General features: G+C 43.9%; 1 protein-coding gene across 2 annotated transcripts; it reads left to right on the top strand.

The window, feature by feature from the left end:
* Positions 1-6,405: 6,405 nt before the first annotated feature.
* Positions 6,406-19,473, top strand: LOC135563538 (zinc finger protein 135-like). 2 transcript variants are annotated; one of them, XM_065006334.1, is made up of 3 exons: positions 6,406-7,141; positions 8,939-9,094; positions 18,955-19,473. In XM_065006334.1, the coding sequence occupies exons 1-3, from the start codon at positions 6,634-6,636 to the stop codon at positions 19,062-19,064; spliced, it is 774 nt and encodes a 257-aa protein (XP_064862406.1). In that variant the 5' UTR covers positions 6,406-6,633; the 3' UTR covers positions 19,065-19,473. The 2 variants fall into 2 exon arrangements, with proteins under 2 accessions (XP_064862406.1, XP_064862405.1); XM_065006333.1 differs by lacking the exon at positions 18,955-19,473 and having other exon boundaries at positions 8,939-10,110.
* The last annotated feature ends 436 nt before the right edge of the window (positions 19,474-19,909 follow it).

Genomic DNA, 19,909 nt, shown 5'->3' with positions numbered 1-19,909 from the left:
GCTCCTTTGCACCCCAGTATCTCTACTTGCACATTCATCTTCTGCACATCTATCACTCCAGTGTTTATTTGCGAAATTGTAATTATTTCGCCACTACGGCCTATTTATTGTCTTAACTCCCTAAATCTTACTTCATTTGCACACACTGTATATAGACTTTTCTATTGTGTTATTGACTGTTTATTCCATGTGTAACTCTGTTGTTGTTTATGTCACACTGCTTTGCTTTATCTTGGTGAAATAAAAAGTAAAAAATAAATTTAAAAAATAGTCTGTGGGAATGTCTTATGTCCATCCTACATGTAGTGTTGGTACATGGAATATATATCAACTGCATAGACCATAAATTGCTATTGCAAATAGAAGTATTATGTTCAAAAACTGACATTTTCAGATATTATTTTGACAAACACACTTTGGTGTTTACAATTCATTCTCTTTTGTCATAGATTTGGTGGGCACTGTAATATGTGATAGACTTTCTTTAAGCAGGTTGGATCCTATATGCTACTTTTATTATTGTCCTGTAAATGGTTCAGTGCCTATAATTTAGGCTGTGTGTGTAGAATGGGGCATAAGGGAAATTACCTCTATTACTAAATTACTACTAAATTATAGTGATAAGGAAAACAGCATACAAATTTGGCTTCTGTATTCATTTGCCTATAACTAATCAGAATTCCATTATGTTTACATAAAAAAACGAATATTTCAAAATGAGAAGATCCTTGCCATGGAAAAGACGACTGGGTGGACATAAAGTGGAAAGGAGGGGAAATAACTCCCACCATGCAGCAGGACACCTTCAGCTGTGGGGTCTTTGTAATGCAGGTTTGTAGTTATATTTTCAATAATGAATGGTTAGCTGTTATGTGACAATTAGGTCAAAAACTCTATTTAATTTTTTTGGTGTAGATGGCCAAGGAAGTTGCACAGAACTTCCCCAACATCCCCTCCCAAATCTCTATATGGAACCTTCAAAACCACATGGAGCAACTGTGGAAAGAAATGGCTGAGGATATACTAAAAATGTCTGGTATGTAATGACATTTAATTAAAAGGAAATGTAAATTCTTTATTTTTATGTAGTTTTGTGGGACAGGCATATGTTCAGTTCATGCCTATGATTTCAGAGTTCAACAAAGCCAACAACTGCGTCATGTGTGCCACTGATGAAGAACCTGGATGTGGCCCAAAGACTGACTGGGTTAGTAACTTTATTTAACATGTTTTTAATCTTTTGACAACAGTGACGGCATGTAAGACAATTTATGATATAACACAATAGATGGCTAATTCGTCATTTGTCATACTGCATTGATATTTGATATTATTTATAACGTGTTACACTTTGTTTTGTTTTGATTGATTTGTTCCGGAGTTCCAAATTGAGCAGCTGCTGAAAAATGAGCTCCTGTATATATGGAGATTTAAATGGTTTTTTAGAGTGAAGTACATCGAAAAAAATCAAGAGAAAACTGCAAGACTCAATAGAAGACAAAACAAGGAACAAACCAAAAAGACAGGCTTTTGAAGAAGTAACTATTTTTCATAAAATTGTACAGTTATCTTAGCTAGCTGAATTGCTAGCTGAATTGTTTACTTGTTGCTAAGCAGTTGCTAGGGACTCTCCTGGAAGAAGCTAGCTAGCTTACAAAGAATAACAACAAAAAATATCTAGCCTACTTCAGCAGTACTGTATCATTTGAATTATTTTAGTCAATAAGATTCCTGCTACGTAAGCTTAACTTTCTGAACATTCGAGACGTGTAGTCCACTTGTCATTCCAATCTCCTTTGCATTAGCGTAGCCTCTTCTGTAGCCTGTCAACTATGTGTTTGTCTATCCCTGTTCTCTCCTCTCTGCACAGACCATACAAACGCTCCACACCGCGTGGCCGCGGCCACTCTAATCTGGTGGTCCCAGCGCGCACGACCCACGTGGAGTTCCAGGTCTCCGGTAGCCTCTGGAACTGCCGATCTGCGGCCAACAAGGCAGAGTTCATCTCAGCCTATGCCACCCTCCAGTCCCTCGACTTCTTGGCACTGACGGAAACATGGATCACCACAGATAACACTGCTACTCCTACTGCTCTCTCTTCGTCCGCCCACGTGTTCTCGCACACCCCGAGAGCTTCTGGTCAGCGGGGTGGTGGCACCGGGATCCTCATCTCTCCCAAGTGGTCATTCTCTCTTTCTCCCCTTACCCATCTGTCTATCGCCTCCTTTGAATTCCATGCTGTCACAGTTACCAGCCCTTTCAAGCTTAACATCCTTATCATTTATCGCCCTCCAGGTTCCCTCGGAGAGTTCATCAATGAGCTTGATGCCTTGATAAGCTCCTTTCCTGAGGACGGCTCACCTCTCACAGTTCTGGGCGACTTTAACCTCCCCACGTCTACCTTTGACTCATTCCTCTCTGCCTCCTTCTTTCCACTCCTCTCCTCTTTTGACCTCACCCTCTCACCTTCCCTCTCTACTCACAAGGCAGGCAATACGCTCGACCTCATCTTTACTAGATGCTGTTCTTCCACTAACCTCACTGCAACTCCCCTCCAAGTCTCCGACCACTACCTTGTATCCTTTTCCCTCTTGCTCTCATCCAACACTTCCCACACTGCCCCTACTCGGATGGTATCGCGCCGTCCCAATCTTCGCTCTCTCTCCCCGCTACTCTCTCCTCTTCCATCCTATCATCTCTTCCCTCTGCTCAAACCTTCTCCAACCTATCTCCTGATTCTGCCTCCTCAACCCTCCTCTCCTCCCTTTCTGCATCCCTTGATTCTCTATGTCCCCTATCCTCCAGGCCGGCTCGGTCCTCCCCTCCTGCTCCGTGGCTCGACGACTCATTGCGAGCTCACAGAACAGGGCTCCGGGCAGCCGAGCGGAAATGGAGGAAAACTCGCCTCCCTGCGGACCTGGCGTCCTTTCACTCCCTCCTCTCTACATTTTCCTCTTCTGTCTCTGCTGCTAAAGCCACTTTCTACCACTCTAAAGTCCAAGCATCTGCCTCTAACCCTAGGAAGCTCTTTGCCACCTTCTCCTCCCTCCTGAATCCTCCTCCCCCTCCCCCTCCTCCCTCTCTGCAGATGACTTCGTCAACCATTTTGAAAAGAAGGTCGACGACATCCGATCCTCGTTTGCTAAGTCAAACGACACCGCTGGTTCTGCTCACACTGCCCTACCCTGTGCTCTGACCTCTTTCTCCCCTCTCTCTCCAGATGAAATATCGCGTCTTGTGACGGCCGGCCGCCCAACAACCTGCCCGCTTGACCCTATTCCCTCCTCTCTTCTCCAGACCATTTCCGGAGACCTTCTCCCTTACCTCACCTCGCTCATCAACTCATCCCTGACCGCTGGCTACGTCCCTTCTGTCTTCAAGAGAGCGAGAGTTGCACCCCTTCTGAAAAAACCTACACTCGATCCCTCCGATGTCAACAACTACAGACCAGTATCCCTTCTTTCTTTTCTCTCCAAAACTCTTGAACGTGCCGTCCTTGGCCAGCTCTCCCGCTATCTCTCTCAGAATGACCTTCTTGATCCAAATCAGTCAGGTTTCAAGACTAGTCATTCAACTGAGACTGCTCTTCTCTGTATCACGGAGGCCCTCCGCACTGCTAAAGCTAACTCTCTCTCCTCTGCTCTCATCCTTCTAGACCTATCGGCTGCCTTCGATACTGTGAACCATCAGATCCTCCTCTCCACCCTCTCCGAGTTGGGCATCTCCGGCGCGGCCCACGCTTGATTGCGTCCTACCTGACAGGTCGCTCCTACCAGGTGGCGTGGCGAGAATCTGTCTCCTCACCACGCGCTCTCACCACTGGCGTCCCCCAGGGCTCTGTTCTAGGCCCTCTCCTATTCTCGCTATACACCAAGTCACTTGGCTCTGTCATAACCTCACATGGTCTCTCCTATCATTGCTATGCAGACGACACACAATTAATCTTCTCCTTTCCCCTTCTGATGACCAGGTGGCGAATCGCATCTCTGCATGTCTGGCAGACATATCAGTGTGGATGACGGATCACCACCTCAAGCTGAACCTCGGCAAGACGGAGCTGCTCTTCCTCCCGGGAAGGACTGCCCGTTCCATGATCTCGCCATCACGGTTGACAACTCCATTGTGTCCTCCTCCCAGAGCGCTAAGAACCTTGGCGTAATCCTGGACAACACCCTGTCGTTCTCAACTAACATCAAGGCGGTGGCCCGTTCTTGTAGGTTCATGCTCTACAACATCCGCAGAGTACGACCCTGCCTCACACAGGAAGCAGCGCAGGTCCTAATCCAGGCACTTGTCATCTCCCGTCTGGATTACTGCAACTCGCTGTTGGCTGGGCTCCCTGCCTGTGCCATTAAACCCCTACAACTCATCCAGAACGCCGCAGCCCGTCTGGTGTTCAACCTTCCCAAGTTCTCTCACGTCACCCCGCTCCTCCGCTCTCTCCACTGGCTTCCAGTTGAAGCTCGCATCCGCTACAAGACCATGGTGCTTGCCTACGGAGCTGTGAGGGGAACGGCACCTCAGTACCTCCAGGCTCTGATCAGGCCCTACACCCAAACAAGGGCACTGCGTTCATCCACCTCTGGCCTGCTCGCCTCCCTACCACTGAGGAAGTACAGTTCCCGCGCAGCCCAGTCAAAACTGTTCGCTGCTCTGGCCCCCCAATGGTGGAACAAACTCCCTCACGACGCCAGGACAGCGGAGTCAATCACCACCTTCCGGAGACACCTGAAACCCCACCTCTTTCAGGAATACCTAGGATAGGATAAAGTAATCCTTCTCACCCCCTTAAAAGATTTAGATGCACTATTGTAAAGTGGCTGTTCCACTGGATGTCTTAAGGTGAACGCACCAATTTGTAAGTCGCTCTGGATAAGAGCGTCTGCTAAATGACTTAAATGTAAATGTAAAAATTGATGCCAACTGAGGTTCCATGTGCTGTGCCTAGGAATGAAGACAAAAGAGTTCAACAGAGTAAAGAACACAAACTGGAAGTGCAGTCTTTGTTGTTGAAAATGAATGCTCTACCCCATCCACACTGAAGAGGCTCTGAAATGTACATCAACCAGGGATAATGAGAAAGTTAACACTGAAATGTTTCATACTTATTTGAAGTTAAGTGTCTGTTGACATGTTGGAAAAGATTAAAGGTCTACAATTTCTGTTAAATTTGTCAATGTAACATTTTTATTAATTGATTTTCTGGCCACCATTAGTGTGGTTACATGTTCAGTATTTGCATTGACCAGCAAACCCATTGTCCCTGCTTTGGACAATTAATAACATGACTCTCGTACTTTGCCCTTTTCCTTTATGGTTGATATTAACGACGAAATGAGATTATCTGTCTTTCTCCTACGTGTTAATAAATAATGTGGAAAAATAAAAAACAGGGAAAATAAGTACTTATTATTGTAGATAAATACTAAAGAAATGGGTAAACACTACACTGGACTGAACCCCCTAATTGTCAAACTAATAATAATGTACAACAGTATAGAAGAGACATGACTAGAGGTTATGCAATATGGGTGTATATCCACTGCATGCTTCTTAGGTGTGTAATTGACATGACCAAGGAAATGCACATTTGAAACTATGAAAAATGTATGTTACACCTTGTGATTTTACACTACACAAACTAGAGTGTGCAATACAGAAGGGTAATCAGTGGACAGTAGGTCACATGACCAAGGAGCTATTGAAATTTTACATTTAGAACAATTCATGTAAAAACGTGTGAGCTGAAACTGGACAAACTAAATGGTGTGCAATATAGAAGGGTAGTCAGTGGACATTCTGAACCTTGTTTGAAGTCAGTAGATCACATGACCAAGGAGCTATTGAATTTTGAATCTAAAAACAGTTTGTACTTTGTTTACGCTCCCTAACTAAGTCAACTAGGAATACAAAATGCTAATCACATTTCCACATGTTTTAGCTTTGGAAAGCGAAGTAATGTCCAAATCGTGAAAATAAGAACTGTGCAATGTTATGCGCAATATTTGGAGTCTGTGGCTCAAATGGTTTGAAAGCGCGAATATCTGTCGAATATCGAACTTGAAACTGTCGTTACACTGGCAACCAAACTCGATAGCACAGAGTTGATCATACATATGACGTTGGGGAATAGTGCATTGTGGGTAGTTAAGATTTCCCGAAATAAGTTTATAAATATGCAAAAACATAACTGTTTGTTCTTCTAGGTAACCATAAAGTGACTACAACTAGCTTACTACGTCTTTAACCACACGGTATTGTTACACTGGTGAGTAAAAACGCATGCTTCCTACACTTTAACTTGTTGTCTGAAGATAAAATATACATTTTACTCAACTGCGTTACCCACTCCATTCAACAGAGGACGGTGTGCGACTTTAAGGCAATGCTGCTAGTGTGACGAATTTTCTAGTGGACGGAACGCTTCTTTCAACATCAGCAACAGTTAGACACCTCCGTAGCTTGCTAGACAAAATAGCCGAACCAATAAAGCTCTTTAGACGCTTTCGTGTTTATTAACCACCGTGTTTTCAACCCATTTCTGTCGTCTAGTTAGTTATCAGATTTATTTTCATATATACGGTGTTGTTATTAGTCAGCTAGCGGGCTGGTTAAGTTAGCATTAGCCTAACCATGCGGTCACTAAGCTACTCTCCTTCTGCTAAAGAAGAGGAAGTCTACTGGACGGAGAAAGAAACTCCCGTGAAAGAAGAGGAGGCTGTTGCAGTAAAAAAAGAAGTAGAGGGTGAGGCTGTTACCGTGAAAGAAGAAGAGAAAGACGTTTCAGTGAAAGAAGAGGAAGACTCGTTCAGAGTGAAAAAGGAGGAGGAGGAGGATGTTACAGTAAAACAAGAAGTAGAGGTTGAGGCTGTTACCATGAAAGAAGAAGAGAAAGACGTTTCAGTGAAAGAAGAGGAAGACGCGTTCAGAGTGAAAGAGGAGGCGGATGTTACAGTAAAAGAAGAGGAAGATGCGTTCAGAGTGAAAGAGGAGGAGGGGGAGATGACTGTTACATCGAAAAAGGAGGAGGAAACTGGATATTTGGGCCCGGTTTCCCAAAGCCATCTTAAGGCATCCAATGGTTCTAACAATGAATTTAGCCATAAGATGGTTTTGAGAAACCGTTCCCTGATTAACACTAGTAAGTACTGTCTTAAAAACAGAAGCACAAACTCTGCAGTTGTTGATCTGATGTGTGGTGTTAAAGGCGAAATATTCAATTGCTATATCCATATTTGGACTTGTAAATTATTTATTTATAGCCATTGATTCTTGAAGAATTTAACACATGCTTCATGAGCTTAGTTCAACTGTTGTACCCCATCAGAACCCCAAATAAGCCTTTTTTTACTCCAATGTTTAGAAACAATATAAATCAACACTGTATCGCCTCAACATGGTTAAAACAATAATGTCGATATCATGGATGGTCAGTCCTTGCATCCATAGGTCTGTCAATGAATTTGCGACCAGTTACATTTCTCCAGCCCCATCCATCATCTTATTACCAAATAACATTGCCATTGTTTAAACTGCAGATTGGTTGATTGATTGTTGTGTGGCTTTTTTAAAGGGACAACCTAGTATTTAAACAGCAACTAAATGGCTGCCCAGAGACTTGGTTTGGTAAACAGCTGAGGGATGGGGGCTGGAGAAATGTAACCACTCTCAAATTCATAGAGAAAGCTATTATATCAACCTTAACACAAAACCTTGGGACCTCGTCAAGAAGTTCAGACATCTTGGCGTCACAGTTATAAGGTGTTGGCTTGACAGTCAGTGGACCCAGGATCGAGTCCAGCTCCCGAATTCACTACACTATGAATACAAGGACTGGCCATCCATGATGTCATAATGATAGTTTAACCAGGTGTCTAGGCTATATAGTATATTCTATAATGACCCATGTAGATTTCCTGTGGGGGTCAAATTGTTAGATGTCATGCCATAACATCAATATGCCTAAACAGAAGAGAAGACCACCACCTCCTGCTGGCCTTCATAAATTCTGACATTGCTGGTAATAGGCTACACAAGCAGTAGGCAACCTACATTTGGAGTGCAAATGTATCTTTATCTTACTGATCTCCGTGACAGTTTGATTTTCATATGCACATTTTCATGGAACAGTTTAATTTAATTGATAATAGTATCTCAATCATTGTCTGTGATTAATCTACATTCTATATAAATGTAAATTATACAAATCTAAAAGTTACTTTTATTGCCAACTATGTAAAAAATTGTCTGCATAAAGCCAACAAATAGAAACATTGCAGCCTGCAGGTAGAAAATATCCTGATAAAAATAAATATCCTATAAATCACATTGGCTGCACATGGCCTGTCTACAACGAACTTGAAACATTCTATCAACTGGGTCCTCCGAAACTTGCAACATTGTATAAAATATTCTGGGCCCTCAGTTTCCCGCTCCAGTGAGTTTGAGACAGACACAGCTGTCGGCTATTTGTGCAATGGATAAGAAGTAATCAGGTATTTTATGACATTTCCACTGGATCAGTGCATTATGTTTCTCCCTTTTAATGCTGAGTTTTTCCCTTTAAATCTTAGCTCGCCATTTTTGTTCCAGGCAGATATACTACATCCATAACTAGTGGTTTCCTCATTACCAGATATACTACCTCCATAACTAGCGGTTTCCTCATTATCAGGGAGGTGTTTCTGCAATCAAATTGTGTGTGCATTGCCCTCGTGCCGCAATTTGAGCAAACACATAAAGGGGCCTTTTTTGGAGACCAAAAGTCGTCTGACACACTGCTTGACTGTCTTAAGACAATTGTAAAATATTTTAACAGACGTCAATTGTTGTACAACTTCATGGGTACGCTCTGGGCATCACCTTTTACCTCAAATAAACAGTGGATTTCTGCTGTTGTGGGCCTTTAACCATCTGTCTGACTTTGTTGTTCACACAGGAGAGAGATGTGACTATCGTGGATCCTCTGGGGAGCCTCAACAACAACAACATGATGCTGAAGTGGCAGAGACATGTCTCTCCAGATCAGAACTCCTCAAGAGACACCAGCAGAAACCCACATGGAGGAAATATTACCACTGCTGCTCTGACTGTGGTAAAAGATTCAACTATTCAGTAGAACTTAAAATACATCAAAGACATCACACAAGAGAGAAACCATATGGCTGTGCTCAATGTGGGAGAAGTTTTGTTTATCCTTGCCATCTGACTGAACACCAGAGAACACACACAGGAGTGAAACCATTTAGCTGTGATCAATGTGGGAAGAGTTTTGCTAAATCTAGCCATCTGACTGAACACCAGAGAACACACACAGGAGAGAAACCATATAGCTGTAATCAATGTAGGAAGAGTTTTTCTACTTCTAGCTATCTAACTACACACCAGAGAACACACACAGGAGAGAAACCTTATAGTTGTGATCAATGTGGGAAGAGTTTTACTCGGTCACACAGCCTGACTATACACAAGCGGACACACACAGGGGAAGAGATACTCTGATTAAACATAAAATACATGAAGGAGTTGTTTCATGATATCAATGAAATAATGTCACAATGTAGAATGTTTTAACATTGTAGTAGGAGTATTCTAATGATATCACAATGTAGAACCCTAATTGTTTGTCCCCTGTTCCATTGATTTCAACATTATATGGAAATCCAGGCTCTGAATTGGAAGAGTACTATTCATGAGATTCAACAAAAAGTGACTAACAAAAAAAAGTGTTGTGTTACACTTACTCTTCAATGTTTATGTTTTCAATTTATCCCAAACTGTTTCTACATATTGGTTATTGTTTTGGACATGTTAAAACTGTGTTTTGACATTGGGCTATTCCCATTTAGCAAAATGTAATTGAAAAGATGTTGAAAATCATGGACGCAGTATAATGAATTGGTCTATGATACAATTTTATTAACAATCCTACATCACTCCAGCATTTCTTTGGAACATTCAAATGCTAATTGTCTTTATTCCACTACTGAAGAAGTATGTCTCAAATCACCTCATATTTCAAACATTCAGCCTGACAAAAGATACATGTTTTATTATTCCATGCCTCACCATTCAGTTATTATTGCCAATACATATTAACAAAGGGGTGTACATTTGGTTTTGATATTTCATATTTACAATTCATGTAACATTTAGTAATAATTATTTATGCAATCAGCTGACAATTTTGGGTACAATTATATTGACATTTTTGCTCTGCTTTTAAAATATCAGGGTTCATTCTCAGATGTGCCAACCCAAATGTATTAGAGCATGACTTTGGGGACTGAGCCCAGATCCAACAACATGCCTATCGAGTGAACCCTGAAAAGAGAGAGAAGCTCCGCAGTGAGGTGGAAAGTTACTACGGATATTGCAGGAGTTTCCTCTTGAAATCAGACATGTCCTTGGTGAGAACAACCTGGTTGCTGATTGTCTCAAGGGTTGGCAGTCAAAATGTTTCGCGTTTAGTCAGTGAGTTGCCATGGATAACAATTTATTTTGGACTGCATGTTTTTCCGTTTTGGAGATGAGTTTTGTTTGGGCTCGTTCCGATGGTACGAGAGTTCAAGAAGCTAGTGAGTTTTAGGAAGACGAGAGTTCGAGAAGCTAGTGAGTTTTAGGATTCTATAGAATCATTCTATAGAATGGAAGATGAGAAAAGATATTGAATATTATTATTTAGAAATGTTTTTTCTTGTTTTTAATTGTTTTTAATAGCCAGTAGGCACTATGTTTATATTGGTGAAGTTGAAGCGTTGTAGTTGATTATAATGTAAAATGGAATGTAAAATATAAGTTTTCTGTTGGCGGTGAGCAAACTTGTCCAACAGAAATATTGGATATATTTGTTGTCTTAGGGTGTTAGTATTTGATTTTCAATTTTTGTTTTGAGGTTGGACTTTAGCACGTTTCGCACGTCAGCACATACAGCTCGTCAGCACGTAGGATGCACTGATTGGTGTCACCTCGTTAGTCAGTATGTGTTACACCTGTGCTGGCTTGTCCATCTTGTTAGTGGGAAGGTGTTTCACCTGAGCTGGTCCAGGTTCTATTTAAGAGTGTCTGGCCCAGTGCTCCAGTTGTCTTGATAGATGTGAGGAGTCAACACATTTAGTTGCTCCACCTTTTTGGTTTGCTTCCTGTTTTTAACTTTTTCTTGTTTTTTGGAAGAGGTTGGAGAGCCAGGTGTGCTATTCTCCTTGCGGAGATGGAGCAGGAAAAAGCGTCACGGTCGGTTCCAGCAGTTGGGCTGGCCAATACGGTGCGTTTTTCTTGGAGGGAAAGAGAGATGGAGCCTTGGGGGAGAGAAACCTTTGCGAGGACCATTCTGATGGGGCATCTGAAGTTGAAGGTGAAAGATGTCCTCTGCCTTCAGGGGAATCCGGTGGAGAAAGGGTTTGATGTGACTGTACATTTGGAAGAACAGCACGACGAGATTATGAAGATGGTGAGGGAAGGGAAAGAAGAAGGACCCCTGTGCCATTACACGGTGACCAGCCTGGCAAGGAACAACTTCAGGGTGGTCACCGTAACCATGTACAATCCGCATGTGAAGGATGAAGAGGTGAGGGCCTTTCTGGGGAGATATATGGAAAATGTCTCCTCAGCGAGGTACCTCAGGGACTCCCTGTGTTTCTGGAACGGAAAGAGAGGTTTCCAGGCGTTACTCAGGGAGTCCCCGAAGAGTGTGGATGGCTACCTCCATCCTCCGGCGATGTTCTCCCTGGGGGCTGACAGGGAAACACTCTACTATGCACGTCAGCCCCCGTTCTGCAGGCGTTGAATGGCCTACGGCCATACCCTGGCCTCGTGCAGTAACAAGAAATGTCGGTTTTGTGGGTCGGAAGAGCACGAGGCCAGGGAGTGTGACGAGCCCAAGGCTTGCCACGGGTGTGGCTCCAGAGAACACCTGTGGCGTGATTGCCTGGCTTGTCACAGGTCATACGCGTCTGCAGCTGGGGGAGCGGGGGATGGGGGAGAAAAGAAAGGACGCGTGCGGATTGTACGGATGGCACAGGGGAAAGGACGAAGAAGGGAAGAAGGAAGAGGCGAAAAGAAAGAGAGAAGATGGAAAGAAGGAAAAAGAAGGAGAGATTAAAAAGGTGGATGAACGTGGAGGAGCAGAGAAGAGGGAGAAGGGGACAGTGGTACGAGAAGGAGTGGAAGAGGGGACAGTGACGGAGAAGGAGGGAGGAGTGGAGGTGGGAGGGGAGATTGGGGGACAGCCTGCCAGGCTTCCTCGAGGTCGAAATGAGGGATTTGGTGGAGGAGTTAGCGGGGATGGGACGTTGTGTCTCCCCGCTACCTCCTTCACCAAAGAAGAAAGGGACTGTCTGGCGCCCCTGTGTGTTACAAACAGGCACTTGGTGATAGGAGGAGACTTTAATATAGATTTAGGGGTAGGCGGTGATAGCAGTGCAGGTGCCATCTCTGGGCTAATGGCTTGCCATGGTCTGGTTGATGGTGGCCTGCACACTACTCCGGCAATGGTCGGTCCTACATGGCGCAACTCCAGGGGGGTTGCGCGGAGGCTCGACTACATTTTTGTATCCAGGTCTTTGGGTCAGTTGTCTGGGCGGCTGTTGCCTGTTTTCTTCACGGATCACGACGGGGTGTTCCTGCAGGTGGGGTCGCCAGTCTGCCTCTTCGGTAGGGGGTACTGGAAGTTAGATCGGGATATACTGGAGGAGCAGGCTTTCGTTGACGCATTTTTTTGTTTCTTTCGGAGGCTTGACGGCCTCCGGTCTATGTGCGAGGGGTGTTAGAGTGGTGGGATTTAGTTAAGGGGAGGATAAGGGCTTTTATAATAGGATATTGTAGAAGGAAAAAAAGGGAGGAAAGGAGGGAGGTGGATCGTATCCAAGGTTAATTGAACTCGAGTACGAGGCAGGCAACCTCGGCGGGTCGATTGACTGGGAGAGATTCGCAGCCCTAAAGGCGCAGCTCAGGGAGCTGCAGGAGCAGAAGGCTTGAGCTTTCCTGGAGCGTGCGCATAGTGGCTTTCTAGAACATAATGAGACTTGTTCCGCTATGTTCTTTAAGTCGGTTAGGGCCAGGCAGAGTAGGAAGGTAATGCATGGAGTTAGGGAAGAAAATGGTAGTATAGTAAGTAAACCAGAGGAAATGGTCAGGGTGACAACTGATCATTTCCAAGGTTTATTTAAGGAAAGGGAAATAGATGTAGAGCAGGGAAACGTGTTTTTAGAACACTTGTCCCGGCGGTAGCCAGAGGACATTAGAGACGTGATGGAGGCCCAGATCTCACTAGAAGAGGTTGAGAGCGCTCTTAGGAGGATGGGAAAAGGGAAGGTGCCTGGGGTGGATGGGCTGCCGGCTGAGTTTTACCTCAAGTTTTGGGGTATACTTGGACCAGTGGTTCTCGAAGTCTTGAAGGCCATCCTTGAGACGGGGGTCCCGGGGGGGATCAATGGCTGTTGGTGTGCTGTCACTTCTTTATAAGAAGGGGGAAGCAACTGACCTTGGCAACTGGCGGCCATTGACCATGCTGTGCGTAGATTACAAGATTCTTGCAAAGGTTTTAGCAGACCGGTTGCGCACAGCCCTTCCCTACGTCGTCCACGAGGATCAGACGTGCGGGGTAGAGGGCCGCTCTATAAGATGGAACCTACGGTTGATCAGGGATTCCATCGCTTGGGTTGAAGATAGAGGGCTGCCTTTAATGGTAGCAGCGCTAGATCAGGCGAAAGCTTTTGATCGCGTGAATAGATCTTTTCTATTCAGGGTGTTAGGTAGATTAGGATTTGGGGAGAAGTTTATAGGATGGATCCGTACTTTATATGTCGGAGCGGGGTGTCGAGTTAGTGTAAATAGTCACTTAGGTGACGTTTTTGACCTCTCGTCTGGGGTCAGGCAGGGATGCCCACTCTCGGCTCTCCTCTTCGTTCTGTACATGGAGCCTCTGGGGGCTGCCATTAGGGCAGACACAGGGGTGGAAGGCTTGCTGATCCCTGGAAGTGGTGGGCTGCGTGTTAAGATGACGCAGTACGCCGACGACACTTCCTTGCTGTTGTGCAAGGACTTGTGCCTGACAAGGTCCCTTGCCATCTTTGGGGATTTCACCCGAGCGTCGGGAGCAGTTCTGAACCATGCAAAGTCTTCCGTCAAGTTTTTCGGAAGATGGCGCGGTAGAACGGATGTGCCTGGGGGGTTATCTCTCTGTGAAGGGGCCCTGAGGATTCTCTGGGTTCATTTTGAGACCTCCGGCTCAGCGACGCTAAACTGGAACATGCGTATCGCAGTGGTACAGAGGAAGATAGCAATGTGGAAGGCTAGGTATTTGTCTTTTATGGGCAAAGTCCTGGTCCTAAAGGTGGATGTGTTGCCGTCTCTTTTGTATTTGGCGTACATCTACCCATTGCCGGCTTGTCTGAGGAGGCCTCTAGTGAGGCTTGTGTTTCAGTTTATGTGGAGTGGCAGGTGCGAGTGGGTCGCCAGGGCACGCATGATCTGTCCCATCGGGGAGGGAGGTAGGGGGGTACCACATTTCCCCATCAAGCTGGACTCAATTTTTGTTTCTTTCTTGTTAGCGGAGCTTGCTCAGCCAGTGATACACCCGTCCGGTTACCTCCTGCGGGTGTTCTTCTCGTATCAGGCGAGAAGCGTAATGGTGTGGTCTAACGCGGGTCCTTGGGCGGAACAGCTGCCGTGGCACTTTGGTCATGCGGCCAAGTGGCTGCGTGCGCACCCCGAGGTTGAAGTTGCCCGAGTAGGTTTAGACCACAGGCAACGGTACGAGGAGGTCAGGCAGGCAGGGAGTCCTGCGCCCGTAGCGGGCATCTCGTCAGTGGTCTGGGAGGGAGTGCAGGCGCGGGGCCTGGACAACGGGCTCAAGGACCTGAATTGGTTGAGCCTTCATAAGCGTTTGCCGGTACTTTCCATCTTGTACCGGTATAGTTTGTTGCAATCCCCCACCTGTCCAAGATCCTCTTGTGGCAGGGAGGAGACTGTGCGCCATGCCTTCTGGGACTGTGCCTTTGCCGGACTAGTCTGGGCTAGGGCACGGGTGATGCTAGGTGTGGTTAGGAGTGATTTTGTGTTGACATGGGCTAGGCTAGAGAGAGGCGTAGGGAGAGCAAAGGGAACGGATAGGGACAGGTTTCTGCTCTGGCTTCTCATGAGTCTCTTTAAAAAGGGACTGTGGGAAGCCAGGCAGAATTTAGTCAAGACAGGAAGAGATTGGGGGTGGAAGGGATAGTGAGAAGGGTGGAAGGTGATTTGAGGGGGAGGATGAAGAGGGAGGAGAGGAAGTGGGGGAAGCATGCGGCACGGGAGAGGTGGAAAGGGGGTTTAGGGCTGGGAGTGTTAGAGTGAGTTTGGTAAGGGGATAGATTAGGGAAGGGGAGATAGGGAAAGGGTTAGGTATGACGGGGAGGGACGATGCTCCCCTGAGGTTTGTTTTTGTTTGGTGTTTGGTGATTTGGTTTTGTAAATATAAGTAATTAAGAATGAATGAGAGATATGATTTTGTAAAGTGTGAATGGTATTGATTGTAAATAAATTATTTTAACCACCACCTTTTGGTTTGCTTCCTGTCTGTACGTTTGGTGTGGGTATTTCTTTTGTTTTCCTCTTCTTGGGCAGTTTTAGTGGGTCTCATGGTGGGTGTCTTTTAGGTCCCAGTTGTTGTTACCAGTCAATTTTCAATCGATGCCCCCATAGTGTCTTTCAGAACCTCCTAAAAAACAAGTTATATTTTGGGTTGGTTATTTTAACATTTTAATCAATGGCATTTCCTTAGGATGCTCATTAGTCTTTAAGTTGTTGTTGTTTTTTATACGAAATAGTTTGGTTTATTTTCATTGTTTTTTCCTGTGAAACCATTGTGTTGCATCCATGTCTGAAATGTGCTGTATAAATAAAGCTTGATTTGATTTGAACATATTGCAAAACAAATTAACCCAGTGACTGACCAATCAACAGACTCTTGGTCCCGCTTAGTATGAAAAACAGTATCAAAACAGTATCAATCCCACTTTTCCAGCCTGCTGAAGGAGTGGTAAACACCACCCCCGGCTCTAACAGGGGCTTGAGGTGGTCTCCCACATCTCTTCTTATGTTATGTTCTGTGGCTTTGCTGTTCAATTTCTTGACTGCCTCTGTAAGACAAACACTTTTAGTCATATAAAACACTCAGTACACCGTCTCACCTCATACTGTATTGGAGCAGGAGCAGCTGACTTGATCGTTGATGCTAATCAGCATGTTTTGAATCTGAGAGTAAATAGAGCCGACGACAACTTTAAAAATGAAGGGTTCAACTGAAAACGATGGTGACAAGTTTGGATCCGACAACAAGTTAAAAATGTTAACCTGTTAGGGAGGTTGTTAGGGATAGGGGGCAGCATTTTCACTTTGGATGAATTGCGTGCCCATAGTGAACTGCCTCCTACTCTGTCCCATATGCTAATATATGCATATTAATATTACTATTGGATAGAAAACACTGAAGTTTCTAAAACTGTTTGAATTATGTCTGTGAGTATAACAGAACTCATAGGGCAGGCAAACTTCCAAACAGGAAGTGTAAATTCTGGGGCTGGTTGGTTTTCAACTCATCGCTTATTCACATCCAAATAAGATATAGATCTGGTCGCATTTCCTACGCCTTCCACTAGATGTTAACAGTCAGTAGAATGCAGAATGAAGCCTCTAGTGTGATGTGGGACCGGATGTCAGCTATTTGAGTCACTGGTCTGGCAGAATGCCATTTCCTGGTTATGCAGATGTAGTCATGATATTGCCTGCGTTCCATTACTCTGTAGACAAAAATGAATGCTCCGGTTGGAACGTTACTGGATATATATGATAATAACATCCTAAAGATAGATTCTCTACTTAGTTTGACCAGTACCACTAACATTGAGTGGCTGCTGCCAACACACTGATTCAACTCCAGCCACTTTAATGATGGGAAATGATGTAAAATATATCACTAGCCACTTTAAACAATGCTACCTAATATAATGTTTACATACCCTACATTATTCATCTCATATGCATATGTATATACTGTACTCTATCATCTACTGCATCCTTATGTAATACATGTATCACTAGCCACTTTAACTATGCCACTTTGTTTACATACTCATCTCATATGTATATACTGCACTCAATACCATCTACTGTATCTTGCCTATGCCGCTCTGTACCATCACTCATTCATATATCTTTATGTACATATTCTTTATCTGCTTACACTTGTGTCTATAAGGTAGTAGTTTTGGAATTGTTAGCTAGATTACTTGTTGGTTATTACTGCATTGTCGGAACTAGAAGCACAAGCATTTCGCTACACTCGCACTAACATCTGCTAACCATGTGTATGTGACAAATAAAATTTGATTTGATTTTGATTTGATTTATTCGACCTGGAATATAACTTTTTGAAGTTTTCGTCTGAGTTCGTCTGGACCAGCGCCAGCTTTTGGACATGTGAGCTAAACATGCAAGCAAAAGTAGCTAATTGGACACTAGTAATGGACATTATGGAACAAAACAACAATTTATAGCGGAACCCTAGCCATAAGAGGTTGGGTTGATGGTTGGCTCTGAATATGTCTCGAAATAATTTAGAATAATAATATAACATACTAATAATGAATAACGAAGACAATGATGCTTTTCTGTGAATATCTTCAATAACGTTACTATAGTTAACTGCCATAAATATTAGAAAGCCGGGTTTGACCGTCGGCGTTGTATGAGCTACAGTACAGTACCGTTATCTATCTAAATAACGTTATGTCCTAACTAGGCACAACTAGGTTTGGATTATTTCCCTCAACTATGTTCTTTCCCATATATTGTATATCGTTTCCATAAAGCCAACATGGCTTTACACTAAGTAACGTAAATTTCCAATCTAGAGCAGTTCTCACTTTGTGAGAATGAACTAGCTAACGTTGACTAACTAACTAAGGACGGTGACCTGTCCAGACGAGATGTTACAACGAACTGAATCGTCAGTGGAGGTCTTCCTCTTTATATAGCCTACTACAGCATGTAATACTATTAACTCACAAGGGGGCATAACGTTACATGTACAATACTATCCCAATTTGGAAACGTTACATGGACAAAACTATCCCATTTTGGAAACGTTACATCTCCGCCCCCTGGTGGAAGGAAATTAATATCTTAGATGGTAGCTGGAGATGGGATTCAAATGCATAATGGTATTAATAAAGTGTCTAGACTACCTCTTTTGAAATCCAAACACAGTATTGCCACGCAGCAAAATGTTGCGTATAATCTTAAATCAGCCTGATAAAATATTGAACAATTTGTATACAAAGATATCTTGTATACAAGAAATTATCTTTTCAGATCTTCTCAGAAATGAATCAAGTCCATGGAATGGATATAGATACAAAGATAATTCAAGGACTATCAGAGGTAGAGAGGCGAGGCAGGGGTGAGGACATCATCCTGCTATTTTGACAGTCCCTGAAGGACAATACAGAAGAGGGATTTGCTCTTATTCCTTCCCTTTCTCTAATGTATTTTGTAATAAAATTGGCAAGATCATTGCTTTACATTACTAGGACTGGAGACCACAGCAGTGATTCTGCTCTTGCCCTACTTCTGTACCTTGGGGTGGCAGGGTAGCCAAGTGGTTAGAGCGTTGGAATAGTAACTGAAAGGTTGCAAGTTCAAATCCCCGAGTTGACAAGGTAGAAATCTGTCATTCGGCCCCTGAACAGGGAGTTAACCCACTGTCCCTAGGCCGTCATTGAAAATAATAATTTGTTCTTAATTGAACTCCCTAGTTTAAAAAAAAGACGGCCTGAGTGGCCTTTATGTACATGACAAGGTGTGCCTATGCACAAATCATCTGTTTCTTCATAAACATAGGTGTGCATGCTTATATAAAACTACAGCTGAACATATTTTATGTTAATGTTTTTCTTCTTACTTTTGTTGACATAGATTTCAACACTCTTCACTGCACATCGGCGGAAGCCCATTTCACCATGAGAGTGAAATCCCGCTGGCCTTTGATGGGGAGAACATCCACACCCTCGAGGACGTCCCCATAGGACTTGGGCTCTGCTAGGGCTGAATCTCCACTGGGATTCTCTGTCTCTAACCCTATTACAGGGGCTGAGTCACTGGCTTACTGGTGCTCTTTCATGCCGTCCCTAGGAGGGGTGCGTCACTTGAGTGGGATGAGTCACTGACGTGATCTTCCTATCTGGGTTGGCGCCCCCCCTTGGGTTGTGCCGTGGCGTAGATCTTTGTGGACTATACTCGGCCTTGTCTCAGGATGGTAAGTTGGTGGTGTGGAGGCTGTGCTTTGGCAAAGTGGGTGGGGTTATATCCCTCCTGTCTGGCCCTGTCCGGGGGTATCATCGGATGGGGCCACAGTGTCTCCTGATCCCTCCTGTCTTGTGAATTAAATAAAAGGTTACTTTTTTAAAATTAAATAAAACATAATTCATTCAGAAAGTTCAGACCCCTTCCCTTTTTCCACATTTTGTTACGTTACAGCTTTATCTTAAAATTGATTTAAAAAAATAGAATCCTCATTAATCTACACAATAATGAAAAAGTGAAAACAGGTAAATAACAGAAATACCTTATTTACATAAGAATTCAGGCCCTTTGCTATGAGACTCAAAATTGCTTTCAGGTGCATCTGGTTTCCATTAATCATCCTTGAGATGTATCTACAACTTGTTTGGAGTACACCTGGGGTAAATTCAATTGATTGGACATGAATTGGAAGGCACACACCTGTCTATATAAGGTCCCAGAGTTGACAGTGCATGTCAGAGTAAAACACAGATCTGGGGAAGGGTACCAAAAAAAAATTATGCAGCATTGAAGGTCCCCAAGAACACAGTGGCCTCCATCATTTTTAAATGGAATACTCTTCCTAGAG

This window comes from Oncorhynchus nerka, linkage group LG21, assembly GCF_034236695.1.
Source record: "Oncorhynchus nerka isolate Pitt River linkage group LG21, Oner_Uvic_2.0, whole genome shotgun sequence".
In the NCBI taxonomy this organism is placed as follows: domain Eukaryota; kingdom Metazoa; phylum Chordata; class Actinopteri; order Salmoniformes; family Salmonidae; genus Oncorhynchus; species Oncorhynchus nerka.
The sequence above is the reverse complement of the archived record's forward strand: the minus strand, read 5'-3'. Positions and strand labels throughout refer to the sequence as shown.